The sequence below is a fragment of the Carcharodon carcharias genome, chromosome 12 (assembly GCF_017639515.1).
Source record: "Carcharodon carcharias isolate sCarCar2 chromosome 12, sCarCar2.pri, whole genome shotgun sequence".
Taxonomy (NCBI): Eukaryota; Metazoa; Chordata; class Chondrichthyes; order Lamniformes; family Lamnidae; genus Carcharodon; species Carcharodon carcharias.
The window spans coordinates 49,609,812-49,626,936 of NC_054478.1; the positions used below are offsets into that span (position 1 = coordinate 49,609,812).

At 44.1% G+C, this 17,125-nt stretch overlaps 1 protein-coding gene across 4 annotated transcripts in view; it reads left to right on the plus strand.

Moving 5' to 3' along the window:
• Positions 1–17,125, plus strand: part of LOC121285305 (transmembrane protein 163-like) — a 218,702-nt gene that overhangs the window by 152,226 nt on the left and 49,351 nt on the right. For all 4 annotated transcript variants that reach the window (XM_041201743.1, XM_041201742.1, XM_041201744.1 and 1 more), the window contains exon 6: positions 5,095–5,191. In XM_041201743.1, the coding sequence (XP_041057677.1) occupies positions 5,095–5,191 (97 nt within the window). The remainder of the gene's footprint in view (positions 1–5,094; positions 5,192–17,125) is intronic.

Consider the following 17,125-nt stretch of genomic DNA (forward strand, 5'->3'; position numbering starts at 1 on the left):
ATATCACGCACACACCTGCCTATGGTCACAAACAAGCTGGACATTGATTGAACATTAACCCATTCCTGTTGACAAAGGCCCCAAACTGCCTTGATGATCCTTTGATTGCCACATGGGTGCAAACTATGACCCCTTGCATTTTGGGGAATCCAGCAATACTTGCAAAGCCTCTGGCTCTCTTGGTTTGACTGTCATTGTCTGTGCCAAATGTGATAAATTCATTGGCGCACCTGAAGATCGCCTGCCACAACATCGATGCAATGATGAGCTGCTGGTAGCAAGGTGCCGCAAAGGTTTCCAGCTAATGTCTGAAAGGACCCAGATGCAAAAACATTCAAGGCCACTGTTACCTTCAAAGCGACAGACACAGGGTGGTCACCAGCACAATTGGAAGCTACCTCCCCAGCCAACATGTCACACAGTGATGTGAGTATATCTCTGGAGAGACACAGTCTTTGAAGGCCCTAGCACTCTGACATGTGCAGGTATGTCATCCTTGGCCTGTACACTCTGTTGACAGGATAGTGCCATCTCCTACCTCTGGGTGCTTGCTGCTGTTGCCTCTCTTATTCAGGCCCCTGTGCTGTAGCATGTCCCTCAACCACAAGGAGAACTTGTCCCTGCACAGCTGCTCCACTGTATCCCCTTTGCCTTTCCTCCTCACTGGAGGAGGACCCTCCTCCACAGTGCACTAAGCCCATGGGAGACAGTGAGCTTTGGGTGATATTCTGGAGTCCTCGAAGATCACAGGATTCTTACGGTACAGAAGGATGCCATTCGGCCCATTGTGTCTGCATCGGCTCTCCAATTGAGCATTGTGACTTAGTGTTAATCTCCTGCCTTTTTCCCATACCCTCGCATGTTGTTTCTATTCAGATAATTATCTAATGCCCTCCTGAATGTCTGGATTGAACCTGCCTCCACCACACTTCCAGGCAGTACATTCCAGGCTCGAACCACTTGCTGTGTGAGAAAGTTTTTTCTCATATCGTTTTTTTTCTCTTTTGCTAAACACTTTAAATCTGTGGCCTCTCATTCTCGATCCATTTAGGAGCGGGAACAGTTTCTCCCTATCTACTCTATCCAGCCTGCTCATGATTTTCAACAGCTCTGTCTCATCTCCTCTTAGCCTTCTCCTGTCCAGAGAGAACAGAGCCAACCTCTCCAATCTATCTTGTAGCTAAAGTTTCTCATCCCTGGAACCATTCTTGTGAACCTCTTCTGCGTTCTCTCTGGGTGGGCTGCCAATTTCGATGCCCGCACACCTTCTGTATTATCCCAGACTAGTGTGATGATGTTGAGTTGATGACCCAAAATCATCATGCCGAATTTTTCATCAGAGCAGAGGTGGTGGTGCTAGGGGTGGGGTGGGGGTGGGGGTGGGAGTAGGGAGGGGGTGTGGGGGGTGAGATGCGCTGATGGGCAGCACACCCAATGGGTGGCATTTTTGGAAAGAAAAGACAGTACATTTTAGGTGTGCACACCTTCTCATGGATCACACCCAAGTTGTTCATTCACTCCACAGATACTTGCTGGCTTACAGAGTGACTCCAGCTCTGTTTCTGTTTTACTGGCATGCCTCTTGGTATGAAAGAATATAAGCGTGACAAAAGCCTTGGAAAATTGATCCTATTTTTATTAGAACACAGGAAATTGCAGGATAATTTAATAGATATGTTTAAAATTATCAAGGGATTGGACAGTGTAGATAGAAATTGACTCTTTCTAGTTGTTGAGAGAACCAGAATGAGGATTCATAGATATAAGATAAAATGTAAGTAGATTAGGGCTAAGAGCAGGCAAAACTTTGTTTGATACAGAGGGCTGTGAAGTTTTTTGTAATGTACAACTAAAGTAGAGATTAGCACAAGGACATGTTAACATTTAAGAATAGGTTATATAGATTGTTGAACAAAAGGGGGATAATGGGATATGGGAGTAGGATGGGAGCTTGTGATTAGTTACAACTGCACATATGGAGGATGAACATAAACAGACTCTGGTGGGGATGATTAAACACTTTCCATGTTGTAATTTCTAAGTAAAAGCACAAAGTGGCACATTAACCTGTGATCTAGGATCATACCACAGAGTAATCCATAACCCCCACTGATCAGAACAAATTGCACACTGCTACAATCTACTGTTGCAGCTGTGAGATGTGGGAGCTTTTGGATGCCAAGGCGATCCATGACAATCAGGCCTGCAGGAAGTGTAAGCAGCTTGAGGAATTCCAGATCAGGATTATTGATCTGGAAGCTGAAATGCAGACACTGCGCCACATAAGGGAGGGGGAGAAATACCTGGATACTTTGTCCAGCAGACAGTCACACCTCTTAGAAGAGGGTCATCTGTTTTGGTCAGCAGTGAGGGACAGGTGGATGTGACTGTCCGTGAGACAGGTAATGGGACAGAGTAGATGTAGTGGAGGAGCCTCAGAGTTTGCAATTGTCAAACAGGTTTGAAGTACTTACAACCATTGTGGATGAAAGTGAAGCCTGCAAGGTGGATGAGCTGGCTGGCCATGGCACTGTGGTACAGGAAACCATTCAAGTGGGGGGAGCAAAATGGAATGTAGTGGTAGTAGGGGATAGTATAGTGAGGGGGATTGACACTGTTCTCTGCAGCAAAGAGTGAGAGTCCAGGAGGCTATGTTGCTTGCCCGGTGCCAGGGTTTGGGGCATCTGCTCAGGGCTGAAGAGGAACTTGCAGTGGGAGGGGGAGGATCCAGTTGTCATGGTCCATGTAGGTACCAATGATATAGGTAGAACTAGGAAAGAGGTTCTACAAAATCTGCAAAGGAGCTAGGTACCAAATGAAGAAGCAGAACCTCAAAGGTAATAATCTCCAGATTATTACCTGAGCCACGTGCAAATTAGCATAGGGCAAATAAGATTAGAGAGAAGAATGCGTGGCCCGAAGACTGGTGTGGGAGAAGTGGGTTCCAGTTTGTGGGGTACTGGCATCAGTACTGGGGAAAGTGGGGGCTGTACCGTTGGGACAGTTTACACTTGAACTGTGATGGGACGAGTGTCCTTGCAAATCGCATAAATAGGGAAGTAGAGAGGGCTTTAAACTAAACAAGAGGGGTGAGAGATCAAGCTTGGGTAGAGGAAACAATTGAAGGTGTAGAGTCAAGACAGGAGAGCAAAATAATAGTTTGTGAAATGAGGTTCAGAGAATGGCAGGAATGGACAAAGAGAAAAAAAACTAAAAGTACACCAACAATAAAGACTAGATGTTACAAAGGTAACAAAAAGACAAAGCTGAAGGTTCTCTATCTGAATGCATGAATCATTTATAACAAAGTAAATGAATTGATGGCCCACATTGAAGTAAATAAATATGATCTGATAGCAATTATGGAGATGTGGCTGCAGAATGAAAAAGATTGGGTCCTTAATATTGAGGGGTACATGACATTCAAGAAGAATAGGAAGCTAGGTAAAGATGGAGAAGTAGCACTGTTAATAGAGTCATAGAGTTATACAGCCCATCGTAAAACAGGTGGCTAATGAGGTAGTCGATGAGCTGGTGTTAATTTTCTAAAATTCGCTAGATTCTGGAAAGATTCCATCAGATTGGAAAGTAACAAATATAACCCCTCTATTCAAGAAGGGAGGGAGGCAGGAAACAGGAAACCGTTTGCCAGTTAGCTTGATGTCTGTCGTGGGGATGTTTTAGAATCGATCATTGAGGTGGTTATAGCAGGGCACTTAGAAGAGCTCAAGGTAATTGGGAAGAGTCAGCATGATTTTGTGAAAGGAAGAGAGCCTGTACTTGGATTTCCAGAAGGCATTTAATAAGGAGCCACATCAAAGATTATTATGGAAAACAAAAGCGCATGGTGTATGGGATAACATATTAGCATGGATAGAAGATTGGCTGGCAGAAAATGGAGAATATGCATATATGGGTCTTTTTCTAATTGTCAGGATGTGACAAGTGGAGTCTCACAGACGGGTCTGTACTAGGGCCTTAACTTTTTATGATTTACATCAGTGACTTCGATGAGGGGAGGGAAGACATGGTAGCTAAATTTGCAGATGAAACAAAAATAGGTAGGAAAGTATGTTGTGAAGAGGACATGAAGAGGTTGCAGATGGATATAGATAGATTGAGTGAGTGGGCAAAGATCTGGCAAATGGAGTTAATGTGGGAAAATGTGTAGTTGTTCACTTTGGCAGGAAAAACAAAAAAGCAGAGTATTACTTAAATGGAGAACGGCTGCGTAATTCTGAGATGCAGGGGGATCTGGGTCTTCTAGTACATGAGTCACAAAAAGTAGGTATGCAGGTACAGCAAGTAATTAAGAAAGCTAATGGAATGCTATCCTTTATCACGAGAGGGATTGAACATAAGAGTAAGGATGTTATGCTTCAGTTATACAGGGCATTGGTGAGACTGCATCTAGAATACTGTGTGCAGTTTTAGTCTCCTTATTTAAGAAAGGATGTAAATGCATTGGAGGCGATTCAAAGAAGGCTTACAAGATTGATACCTGGAGTGAGTGGGTTGCCTTGTGAGGAAAAGTTGGACAGACTGGGCTTGTTTCCATTGGAGTTTAGAAGAGTGAGGGGTGATTTGATACAAGATCCTGAACAGCCTTGACAAGGCAGATGTCGAAAGGATGTTCCCTCTTGTGGATGAGTCCAGAACAAGGGGCCACTGTTTTAAAATTAGGGGTCACCCTTTTAGGGCAGAGATGAGGAGAAATTTTTTCTCTCAGAGGTTTGTGCAACTTTGGAACTCTGCCTCAGAAGGCGGTGGAGGCGGGGTCATTGAATCTTTTTAAGGCAGGGGTAGTTGGATTCTTGTTGAGCAGGGGAATCAAAGGTTATCAGTGTTAGATGGGAATGTGGAAATTGAAACACAAGAAGATCAGCTAGGATCTTATTGAATGGCGGAGCAGGCTCCAGAGGCTGAATGGTCTACTCCTGTTCCTATTTCTTATGTTTTTATGTATATACAAAACTCTTACACTGTGTACCATAATTGTACAGTATGTCAATGTACTCTAAACAAAGTAAAACAGTCTTGAAAAAAGTTATTTTAATACGTTTTACCAACTTTGTATGAATTTCTTTTTCACAGAGCTTGTGCCATCTTGGGTGTTATATTTCTTGTGTCAACCTTCTGCATTTATGGTAAAGCCATTCATGACCTTGCTACGAAGCTACTTCCTGAAGTGGTGAGCTAAGTACATTTTTCTTTAATTGCTGTTGCTTTGAAGGTAATCTTGATTGATGGATTCTGCTTTATTTAACTGTTGGATAGTTAGCAAGTAACAGACTTATGAACATTGTTGGTGGGATTTGGGGAAAAAAGAAATTTAGCAAAGACAGTGGTCAGAAAATTTCTCAGAGCAGTGCCCCCAACTGACATTACTTTGCCAGATGTGCCACAAAAACTTATGCACGGAAATGGAGTTTCTGTTGCACTTCTGAAGCAGATTCAAGGAATTTTTCAATCATTATTATTGTCGGAGATCTTTGCAAGTTGTGTCATAATGTTTGATGATTTAGCTTCAGTTTCAGGTTTCCTAGACAGTAACAAAAGCTCAATGAGCTCCTTTGAGAATACCAAGATTTCACTCTCAAACTGCAAGGGGATGAATGATTCTTAATCAGGATACCAAGATTCCTCTCATGAGTTGAAAATATGCTTGGAGTCAGCACATTCTAATTAGTGCAGAAGAATTCTACAGTTCAAATAGCTTATACCATGGACTGGTATGAATAAAAACACTCTGGCAATTTTTCCTTTCTTCCAGTTCCTACTAAACTAGATGGCCAGTGATATCAATGTAAGCTTTGAATGAGATTATAATTCTAAAAGCATTTATTGTACATGCATCAATTTTTAAAACTGTGCAAAATATTTGTCATAGTCATCTAATAAAGGAAATCTATAAAAGTTGTTGCATTCTGACAAGTGTGTTCCAGTATCTCTTTCACCAATATGTAACAAGCACTGCAGAATCGTCTAAGTTATGACATACTTTCCATTGAAAAAGGAACAAACATTAAGGTTCATGAAGCCTGCTCTTTCAATAGATCATGTGCAACTTTTTTTTATTCATTCATGGGATGTGGGCTTCCCTGGCTGGCCCAGCATTTATTGCGCATCCCTAGTTGCCCTTGAGAAGGTGGTGATGAGCTGCCTTCTTAAACCGCTGCAGTCCATGTGGTGTAGGTACACTCACTTACCTTGTTATGGACTTCAATCCAATTTTTAAACCATCAGAATGTCAGTTACAATCAATTACAGAATTGATTTGCTGAAAGTAACCACACATACAGCCAGAATGTTTATTCATTTTCAACTTTCACCATCAAACACTACCTTTCTGTACTACCTAAACAGCGCATATGCCCCACTAGGCTTGAGGAGCACATTTTTAATGCTTCAACAATAGGGGTGTTTTCAATGTGTGCATTCCTAAATAACCATATTCCAATTTGATTATTTGGGGATTTGAACTATTTTGGATCACACCACTGGTACTCCCACCCCATGTAAACATACAAGTAATTTGGGCACTTGTTCCAATAGTAGCATGTAATCTTAAGATCATGAGTGATCAAGAAATAGGAGCGGGAGTAGACCATTTGGTCTCTTGAGCCTGATTCGGCATTCAATAAGATCATGGCTGATCTGATTGTGGCCTCAACTACAATTTCCTGCTTGTCCTCATAACCCTCAACCCCCTTGCTGATCAAAGATTTATTTAATGCAGCCTTGAAAAATTCAATGACCCAGCCTCCACTGCTCTCTATTGAAGAGAATTACAAAGACTAACAACCCTCTGAGAGAAGAAATTCCTCCTCATCTCAGTTTTCAATGGGTGACCCCTTATTTTTAAATTGCGCCCCCTAGTTCTAGATTCCCCCACGAGGGGAAACATCCTCTCAGCATCTACCTTGTCAACCCCCTCAGGATCTTACATGTTTCAATAAGATCACCTCTCATTCTTCTAAACTCCAATGAGTTTAGGCCCAATGCTGAAATTTGGCACAAATTTAAGATAGAAACGGCACATCCCAAAAGATCTCATGATTTCCCATTTAGTTTTAGGGACAGTGAATTCCATCAAAGCCTGTACCTTCACTCTTCTTGGCAAGACTTGCCCCTGCCCTATGATATGTCCTAAATAAGTTATTCGTGCTTTTGTGAAGTTACTTTTTGCAAGATTTATTACTAGATCTGCTGACTGTAATTGTTTAAACCAGTTGTTTTAAATGGTTTTTCCATATGTTGCTACAAACCAATACATCATCCAAGTAAACCACACAGTCAGGAACGTTAGTGATCACCTGATTCATTAGTCTTTGGAAAGTGGCCGGAACATTTTTTAGTCCAAACAGCATTACTCTGAATTGAAATAGTCCATTTGGCATAAAGCCCCCTTAGCTTGCAATGTTAAAGGTACATGCCAGTGTCCTTTCAACAAAGGGTTTAGATTTATGGGCCAGCTCATAATCATCAACCATCTTCATTACCTGTCTAGCTGTTTTAACCCTCTGGTCTTCAACATGGGCTCTAACACTGGAGGAAGAGAATTTTTAAATTCTCCCAAGAGAATTATTTCTCTAAGAGCTTCTTACACTATCTCTATCTTTAATGCCCATATCCAATGGTCAAAATTACTTTGCTTTACCCTCAAACTCAATACACGTCTGCTCAGGCCATTTCCTTATATTCCAAAATTTCTGCCTGTATGCAATAAGAATAGCCTTTTTTACTGCATCATAATCCACTGACACCTCTTTTGAAAGTGAAGCATAGACCTTGTGAGCTCTACCCACCAACCTACTCTGTATGAGCAATGTCCAGATTTCTTTTGGCAACTTCATTTGCTTAGCTGCCTTTTCAAATGAAATAAAGAATGCTTCAACATCCCTTTCCTCAAACATTGGGAGGACTTGAACAAATTTAAACATCTCCCCACTGGATTTTGTGTTGAAGGTTTTTTCATCCTCAGAACCTCCCTCAGCATCTGAGGCCTCTTTTTTAAGGTCTTGCCTTTTAAGTCAGTATTCTCTTTCTCGATCCTTTTCTCTCTCTCCTTTGCCTCTCTTTTCTTTATCCTACTCCCTTGCCTGGAATTCCAGTTCCAGCTTCCTAAATGCTCCTTCTTTTTCCTTCTCTGCCCTTTCTCTTTCCTTTGCTTTTTCTTTTGCCTCTAGCTTTTCCACTTCCAATTCTCTTTCTTTTTCTTTCGCCTCCAATTCAATTTTTTTCATTTGCAACTGAATCTTGGCCAATTCAATTGACTCACCTCCTGGAGAACATGGTCTCTCTGGTATCCCTCCAATTTCAAATGCCATGCTTTTATTGCAACTATGTCTGCTTTCCTCACCCCTTTGTGTAATTCTAACTCCAACTTATCTGCCAATTCCGTTAGCTTACTCTTGGTTAATTTCTGTAAACCAGTCGTGGTTACATTTTCCACCTGTAAAAAAGCTTTAGCAACTTTCAATACCATTTTAGTTTATCAATGTATAAGAAACCTGGTCTCTGTCCTTTAATCCTTTACCAATTATTATTCCACATCCAATCACCTGCTGACCATGTTTCAAATCCCGCAAGAGCCCCCAATTTATATTACAACTGGGATGGGAGGAGTGCCTGAATTATCAAGCCCCACTACTCCGCAGGCCACACCATTAGTTTAATTGTTTAATTTTCTCATCAAAATGGCGAATTGTGTATTTATACCTCTAGTACCCAGAAGAAAAGGGACCATGACCAGGTTTTTTTCAAAAACTCAGAATGATTAATTTATTTTTAAAACAAAACTTCTTTAAACGAGTTGCGTGTACTGGTTAACACATAATTGTAATCGGGAAGTGTAACTCTTTATCTCTTCCTAAAAAACTCCTCTAGCACACACACACACACACACACACACATGTGAAGATGGGCTGCTGGTCCTGTTGGATACCTGGAAGTTGTCACCACTGGTCTCAGCTTTGCAGGTCCAAATGCAGACTAGTTACACTCAGATGAGAGTTCCCTGGCTACAGGTTGAAAGCCACACACAGTTTTAGGCAAGGTAGTGAGAGAGGGATCCAGTTAAGGTCGTCTTCTTCCCTCAGCTTATTCTCCAACAAGGCTGCCCTCAAAACAAGCAGGTTCACAACTTAAGTTTTTTCCTCTCTCCCATGTGATTGCCTTTTTGTCTCCCAGATTTTCATTAATTAAAGAGCTTTTCAGTTCAACACAAACAACTCCTTCTAAAGTACCATATAGGTCAGGCGATTTCTTGGAAGAGGCCTGCTTGTTGACAGTTCCAAGGTAAAATTATGAACTGTTTTAAAAAAAAATCGCAGGTTTGCTTCCAGATGACCAGATCGTGCCAGGCCCTTCAATTTTGTAAAAGAAAACTTCAGCCTTGAGAGATATGATTCTAACATGGGGCTCTGCTTCTTCCACAGAACTTGAGTTAAAAGGAATGTCTAGTTTGTGGCATTAGCAGATTTTTCAGAGAATAATTTTAATCTGAATTAGTTTCTTCGCCACTTAACCTTGAGAATCAGGATCTGGGAGATATGATAGATGCACCTAAACCACTCTGGCTGAACCACCTCTTCTTGTTTAAAGTCTGGCAGAGACTTTTCATTTTGAACTAGCCAAGTGGGTATCAGATGGCCAAGTCAGATGTTTTTTCACAATTAGATCAGAGCTTAAAACTTACGTTTCGCATTAGAATTTACAGTCGGAATCTTGTAACGTCAACTATCCTGATGGTGGGAAGCGTGAGAGACTTCCGCTTGTGGGCAGGACAGCTGGCTGCGCACAATCACGGGGTGACCAGCCAATTAGATATTCAATGACAAGGTGCTTGTCCAATCAGGTGTTGGGATGGGCAGAAAGTCGATGACCCTGCCATTACATCATGGGGTCTAAGGTCTGGATGCCATATTTAAAGGGCAACCAGACAGGCATTCATTCCAGGCTGCTACCTGGAATCCAGCAGCGTTAGTCTGGTTGTGTGAGTGGGCATCTTGAAACCACAGCTGCTGCTAGAACCTTCTGATCTCCTCCCATACCCTGGATAACCTCAGCTGCTGCTACCATCTGCTCATCTTTCTCCCCCTGGATAACCTCAACTGCTGCTGCCACCTACCATTCTACAGTGAAGTCTTAGAACAAACAATGGAGTGGACCCACAGTTTAGCGATGCCTCCCTACAGGTTCTCCTCCAGGCTGTCCGGAAACAGCAGCAAGTCCTGTTTCCCAGTGATGGCAGTAGGAGGCTCTCCTGCCTAACCAAGGCAGCCTGGACAGAGGTCACAGCAGAGCTTAGCAGCCATCAAATCCACGAGCGAAAACTTTTTCTAAATTCTTTCAGGGGATGTGGGCATCTCTGGCTAGGTAGGCATTTACTGCCCATTGCTAGTTGCCCTTGTGAAGGTAATGGGAGCCATCTTCTTCAACCGCTGTAGTTCATGTGGTGTAGGAACACCCACAGTGCTGTTTGAAAGGGAGTTCCATGATTTTGACCCAGCAACAGTGAAAGAACAGCGATATAATTCCACGTCAGGATGACTTGGAGAGGAAATTGCATGTGGTAATGTTTCCATGTGTCTGTTGGCCTTGTCCTCTAGATGGTAGAGCTGTTCTTGGTTTGGAAGGTGCAGTTGAAGAAGCCTTGGTGTGCTGCTGCAGTGTATCTTGTAGATGGTACACATTACTACCACTGTGCATCAGTGATGGAGGAAGTAAATGTTGAAGGTGGTGGACAGGGTGCCGATCAAGTAGATTGCTTTATCCTGGTTGGTGACGAGATCCTTGAGTGTTGCTGGAGCTGCACTCAGCCAAACAAGCGGAGAGTATTCCATCACACTCCTGACTTGTGCCTTGTAGATGGTGGACAAGTTTGAGGAGTTATTCGCTACAGAATTCCAAGCCTCTGACCTGCTCTTGTAGCTACAGTATTTATATGGCTGGTCCAGTTCAGTTTCTGGTAAATGATAATCCGCAGGATGGGGATAACGCGGGGTTCAGTGCTGGTAGTGCCATTGAATGTAAAGGGGAGATGGTTAGACTCTCTCTTGTTGGAGATGGTCACTGCCTGGCACTTGTGTGGCTTGAATGTTATTTGCCACTTATCATTCCAAGCCTGGATACTGTCCAGGTCTTGCTGCATATGGACCCAGACTGCTTCAGTGTCTGAGTCATGAATGGTGCTGAACATTATGCAATTATCAGTGAACATCCCTACTTCTTATCTTATGATGGAGAGAAGGTCATTGATGAAGCAACTAAAGATGGTTGGGCCTAGGACATTACATTGTGGAATTTCTGTGGTGATGTCCAGGGCTGAGATGATTGGCCTCCAACAACCACAACCATCTTCCTTTGTGCTAGGTATGACTCCAACCAGATTCCCCTGATTCCAGTTTTACTAGGACTCCTTAATGCCACACTTGGTCAAATGCAGCCTTGATGTCAAGGCCAGTCACTGTCACCTCGCCTCTTGAGCTCAGCTCTTTTGTTCATGTTTGGACCAAGGCTGTAATGAGGTCAGGAGCTGAGTGGCCCTGGCAGAACCCAAACCAAGCATCAGTGAGCAGGTTATTGCTGTGTAAGTGCTGCTTGATAGCACTGTCGACGATACCTTCCATCACTTTGTTGACGATCGATGATGGGGCAGCAATTGGCTGGGCCTTTTTTGGTCACGACAAACATCACAATCTTCTACATTTCCAGGTAGATGGCAGTGTTGTAGCTGCACTGGAACAGTTTGGCCAGGGGTGCAGCTGGTTCTGGAGCATAAGTCTTCAGTAATATTGCAGGATTATTTGCAGAAAAAATGTCAATGACTATGGCATTCCACAAGGGTAATTGGCATGATATGGCCACTACAAAGTGCCACTTGTTAGGGCATCAAGCAATATAAATGTGCAGATGGAGAGGGATGTGAAGCAGAAGATTGGGTTCTAGGCCTAAGAAGCAGATGGAACATCTGGACTAATGTGTGGGAGCCGGTTCATGCTGTGTAAATTGTACTAGTTGGAGGAAAATGCATGTGCACAGCACTTACTAGGGAGATGACAGGAGCTGTCATACTTACTAGGGAGATGACAGGAGCATGCTCATTAATGGGTTAGAAGCCCGTTGAATTGACACTCAATTCTCCTTTCTGCCTGAAGGACAAAGGAGTACATAAAACCGGGGAGCCGGCAAAGACAGGGGGAGGTGCCCGAGAAATCAGAATTCTGAACCTGAAAAGAGGAGGCTACGGAATTGGCAGGGGAGCAGGAGAGGGCAGTGGCCAATCCTGTGCTGACAAAGAGGCCAGAGTTTCAGTGCATCAGGCTGAGGATGTCTCTAGCTTGGTGGTCAAATGTGGGCATACAGGATAGAGACCTGAATCATTGGTAGGGAAAAGGAATGCACATAACTGTCAGCTTATTCTTTATATTCTCTGCTATAGATACTCATAGTCACAACAGATGGAGAAAGCGGTCTGCAGAAAGCTCAACCTCCACCTCTGAGGGTGATGAAACAGACCAGTCAATGGATGCACTGTCAGGTTATTCCCCGCACCCTCCACCAGCGCAGAGAGATTCACCTCAGTGGGAATGTATTTGAAATTAGACTCAGGGTCACAACCTGGTGAGCACACCACAGACATGATCCAGCAGCTGATGAAGGATGCAACAGTCAAGGTCCCTGACGGTTGGAGGACTGTTGAAGACCAGGCCCATGTGAGCACCATACAGGTGATGTGCCTCTTGAAATGGCCTTAAGAAACCTGATGGAGATGTGGAGACAGGCAGAGCAACGTTTGGCAGAGATGTCAGAGGCAATGCACAGCTTTGAGCAAAAGGTGGAGGAATCCGTCCAAGCCATGAGTCTTGTCATGTCTCCAGCATGTGAGCACATGGCTTTCTCCATGGAGAAGTTGGCAACTGCCATGGAGAGCCAGGTCCAGCAGAACATTCAGTAACTGCCAGATATGCACGTAGATCTACAATCTGTTGCTCTGGCCATGGGCTCTATACAGTGGCAGCTAGGCAGGAGGGGGGTCAAGGCTTGTCAATCTCCATCCAGGTACCCCTTCTCCTTCTGGAGTCAGAGGGGTGCTATCACACACCAACAGGGAGGAGGAATGCCAACAAGCCACCTTGTTGGCATCATTTCAGGGCGCTCCATCCCAGGGCACTCCAAGGGTGCGCTCCCGATGCCCCTCCCCTTTGTCAGTGAACCCATCGCCTCTGCAGGTGAGGTTGAAGGGGGTGCAACTGCACCCGTGCGGGAAACCTTCAGCAGGCCACAGCCCTCTAGGCCTTGGACAACTAGAGGATGGCCACCCAGGTCATTTCAGGCAATGGGACGTAGCACTTAGCAGGCTGCCTCCACGTCAGCTGTTGGAGTTGCACCAGGGCATAGCGTAAGGAAACATAAGCTGAAAAACTTCTGATGGCACAAAGGTGGATATCATGTGTGAATATATGGTTTGGAACATTTTCTTCATGTATGTTGAATGTTCATTATGTTGGGAATTGTACAAAGTGACATATGTATTTAAGGACCTGCCCTTTCATTGACTGTCAATGATGGGTGATGGAAACAACATTTATTGTGTGCCCTCAGAAGTAGTGACATTTTGACGTGAGCAGGTTTCTATTTTAAGCAACCTTTGTAAGGTTAGAGGTTTGGAGCCTGGCTGGCAAGCTAGCCTGTGGTGCTCGCTCCTTTATCATCTATCAGTAGCTGTTGTCTAAATAATGTCTGTAGCTGAGGCAGGTGAATGCATAAAGCTCTTTGCAAGGCATTGCTGGCATTTAGAGTGTGTGTCACTGAGTCACATGTACTTCCAAATCACAAGAGTGAGGCTTTGACAAAAGCATGCATTTGGGCCTGCATGTGCCAAGGGCCTACAACATTTTTCTTCTAGGTGCTAGAAGTCGCAGGAATATAGTTTGGTCTGGAAAGAGTGTGCTGACATTACCACCGCAACATTTATTGAGGAGATCAAGGGATCTTGCAGGAGTCTTACTCTTATTGTAATCGGCTTACAATGAGGGTGTCGCTTGTCTGGCACATCAATCCATCGCCCTGACATCTGCAGCTATAGCTGCACCATGCACTCCCTCAGGATCATCAGGCTGTTCTCTTCTTTCTCATTTGAGGCAGCCTGTAGCTCCTTCCTCTCCCCCTTCTGGCAACTCTTCTGGCAAACAGTTGTGGCACTTGAGAGTGAGTGAGGATATCAGAGTCAAGAGAGCTCCCTGGGAAGCAGGCACACACTGAAGGATTCATTTGTGTTAATTACAGACCAGCTGCACATTGAGGGAAAGAAAAGGCCCTTGCAGTTTGTGAAAGGCTGCTGGATAATCCCAGGGAGCTCGCAGTGCCACATGTGTGCAATCAATTGGCTCTTGTACCTGGTGGATGTTGGAGTTGCACCAAGGCATATTGTTAGCAAACATAAGCTAAAACAAATTCTGATAGCACAAAGATGGCATAGGTGGCATACCTATTCATTCTATAGATATTATAAGCCATTTGTGAATATATAGTTTGGACCACTTTGGATATCCAGCGATGGCAGCAAAACTCACAGCTCTGGCTGCCTGGCCCTCAAGGTCTGTGGAGTTTCTCACAAGATCATTGGCTCTTTTGAACAGGGCATTGGTGACCTCCCTGATGCATTTGTGAGTGGCTGACTGCAAGCTGTCACACATATCCTCAGTGGAGCCCTGGAACAATCTGATGGTGTAGAAATTCAATGTCGCCCTGACTTTTAAAACTACTGGCATTGGATTATCACCCAGTCCACAGGAACTTAGATCATCCTGAAGCAGTTGACATAGGTGAGCAAGAGAATCCCGTGACATTGTCAGCCACCTCCAACATTGCCTCTCTGATATTTGCAGATAGTTACATTGCCTGCAGTATATTTGATTGTGTGCCAATGCTCGGTGTCTAACTGGCCCCTGGTTGCCATCATCCTGAGCTGCCTGATCATCCGCTGGTGCCCCGTTTTGGCATTCTGGCCATTGTTGTTCCTGACCCTCTGCAGATACGCCAGAGCTAGCAGAACCACTGAGTGCACTCTATTACCATCGTTGTGGGTCTTAGCTTGGGTTGTTCTTGGTCAAGATTGATAGAGACTGTTGGAGGCAAGGCTGTTGGTAAACTTTGCCTTTTATTAAATATTCTTCCAACTACATACAGTATAAGGCTTAGCATGAGGCTTCACATAGAGCTATCTCTCAGCATGCTCTGTTGTCATGTGATCTTACATCACTGATGTTGTAGACTGTCTTAACATAATTAACATTAACCCTTTACACTACATCTCCCCACAAGTCTCTGACTCCATTGAGTATGTTTTTTACATTATCCTACACATTTACATTAACCATCTAGTCTGTCGGAAGTGAGACCTCTTTGGGTTGTCACAGCTATGTCACTGGACACTCCTACATTGTCCCTGGAACTGGAAGCAATCACCCTGCACCATCCCTCAGTCACCTTTGACCTTCCCTCCATCAGCCTCGAACCTCACTCCATCACCCTTGCTTTGCCACCATTGACTCTCGAGCTACCCATCATCATCCTTGCTCAACTTTCATTCACCCAAGAGCTGCCCCTCGTCACCATCAATCTGTCCCCTGGAACCCTGGGCCTGCACCCCCATTACTCTTGATCTGCCATCCGACTTTATCGAACATCCGTCATCACCCTTGACCTGCTCTCTGTTACTTTTGACTCTCATTGACCACCATTGACTTTCCCTCTTTAACTCTGGATCTCCCCACAATCATGGCTTGACCTCCCATGTATAGATATTGACCTTCCCTGTGTAGTCCAGCTTTCTCACTCAGTCCCCCACAAGCTCTCATTGATCTGCCATGACCCACCTCCCCTCCCACAGTCGGTCAATTCCCAATTCTGTTGAACAGCCAACACCCTGCCTCCCTCCTTCCCCCGGTCAGCCAATTCCCAATCCCCTTGCACAGCCAGCACCCATCACAATGCATCAATACCTCCTCTCCTGTGGTCCAAAACTCTGTATGAAAGAAAAGCAGCTTCTGCTCAACCCATATCTACCAGGAGGACTACTTCAGGTGCTGACCGCCACCTTTAAAGTGTTTCTTGCTTGCTGCAGAGTTCGTTGCAAAGGTCCTATTTAATTTGGCACAATGGTGTTTTAATAACTATGCATGACATGCTGATGCATTAAAAATAGGCTCCTGTCACTTGCCATTGGGAAGCTTGATTCATCTTCAATCCACTGCAACCTTAATTCGGTACTTTCAGCCTGCCATCAGGAACTTGACATATCGCCTCCCGCACAATTAAGTGCACGCACCTACCTTGTTTCATGTTGCTGGTAGCAGCACAAGACCTGGCCTAAGTATCAAAACCTTAAAGCTACTAAGCAAAAAAATTGAATAGTTCTGCAAATAGGCTTCTTGGTCTGATAAAGAAAGAAGTGTCAGCACTATTGGTTGGGGGTGGTTCTCCTTGACTAGATCCATACCGACTCTGCTTTGTCTTAGGGCTTCTCCTATGCTGATCTTTTTCTTCCTCCAGCAAGAGGATTTTAAGTTTAAATGAGGAGAGTTAGTGCAAAGTGAGCTTGCAGAAATTATTCTAGTCTACCTTGCATTCCTGGTCAAACATCACTGAAATCTTTTGACCAGTTGGTTGTTGTGAATGTTGTGATTCACCACAGCTGCAATGGGGATAATGAAGAATATGTCTTTTTGTGAATGTCAATGTAAGTTGCTAGTCTGCATGTTGATGTCGTTCACCATTCAGTAGGGAAATGGGCTCACGTGGATTGCAACGCCAGTCTTTGCATTCTCCCAAGTAATTGTCAGGAGTGCTTAGAAGCTGAATGTAACTAAAGTATGAATAGGGAAATTGCCTTCTGGCTACAAGCCCCACATCAGGAGACATCCTGAAGGAAGTGACAGAATTGTGGAACTCTTGTGGGCACACCACTGGGTAAGTTTTGCAAGGCCCCAACAGGAAACAGAGAGTAGTGATGAATGGTTGTTTTTTGGACTGGTGGAAGGTTTATGGCAGGGTTCCCAGGGTATCAGTGATAGGACCACTGCTTGTTATATATTAATGATCTAGACTTGGGTGTACA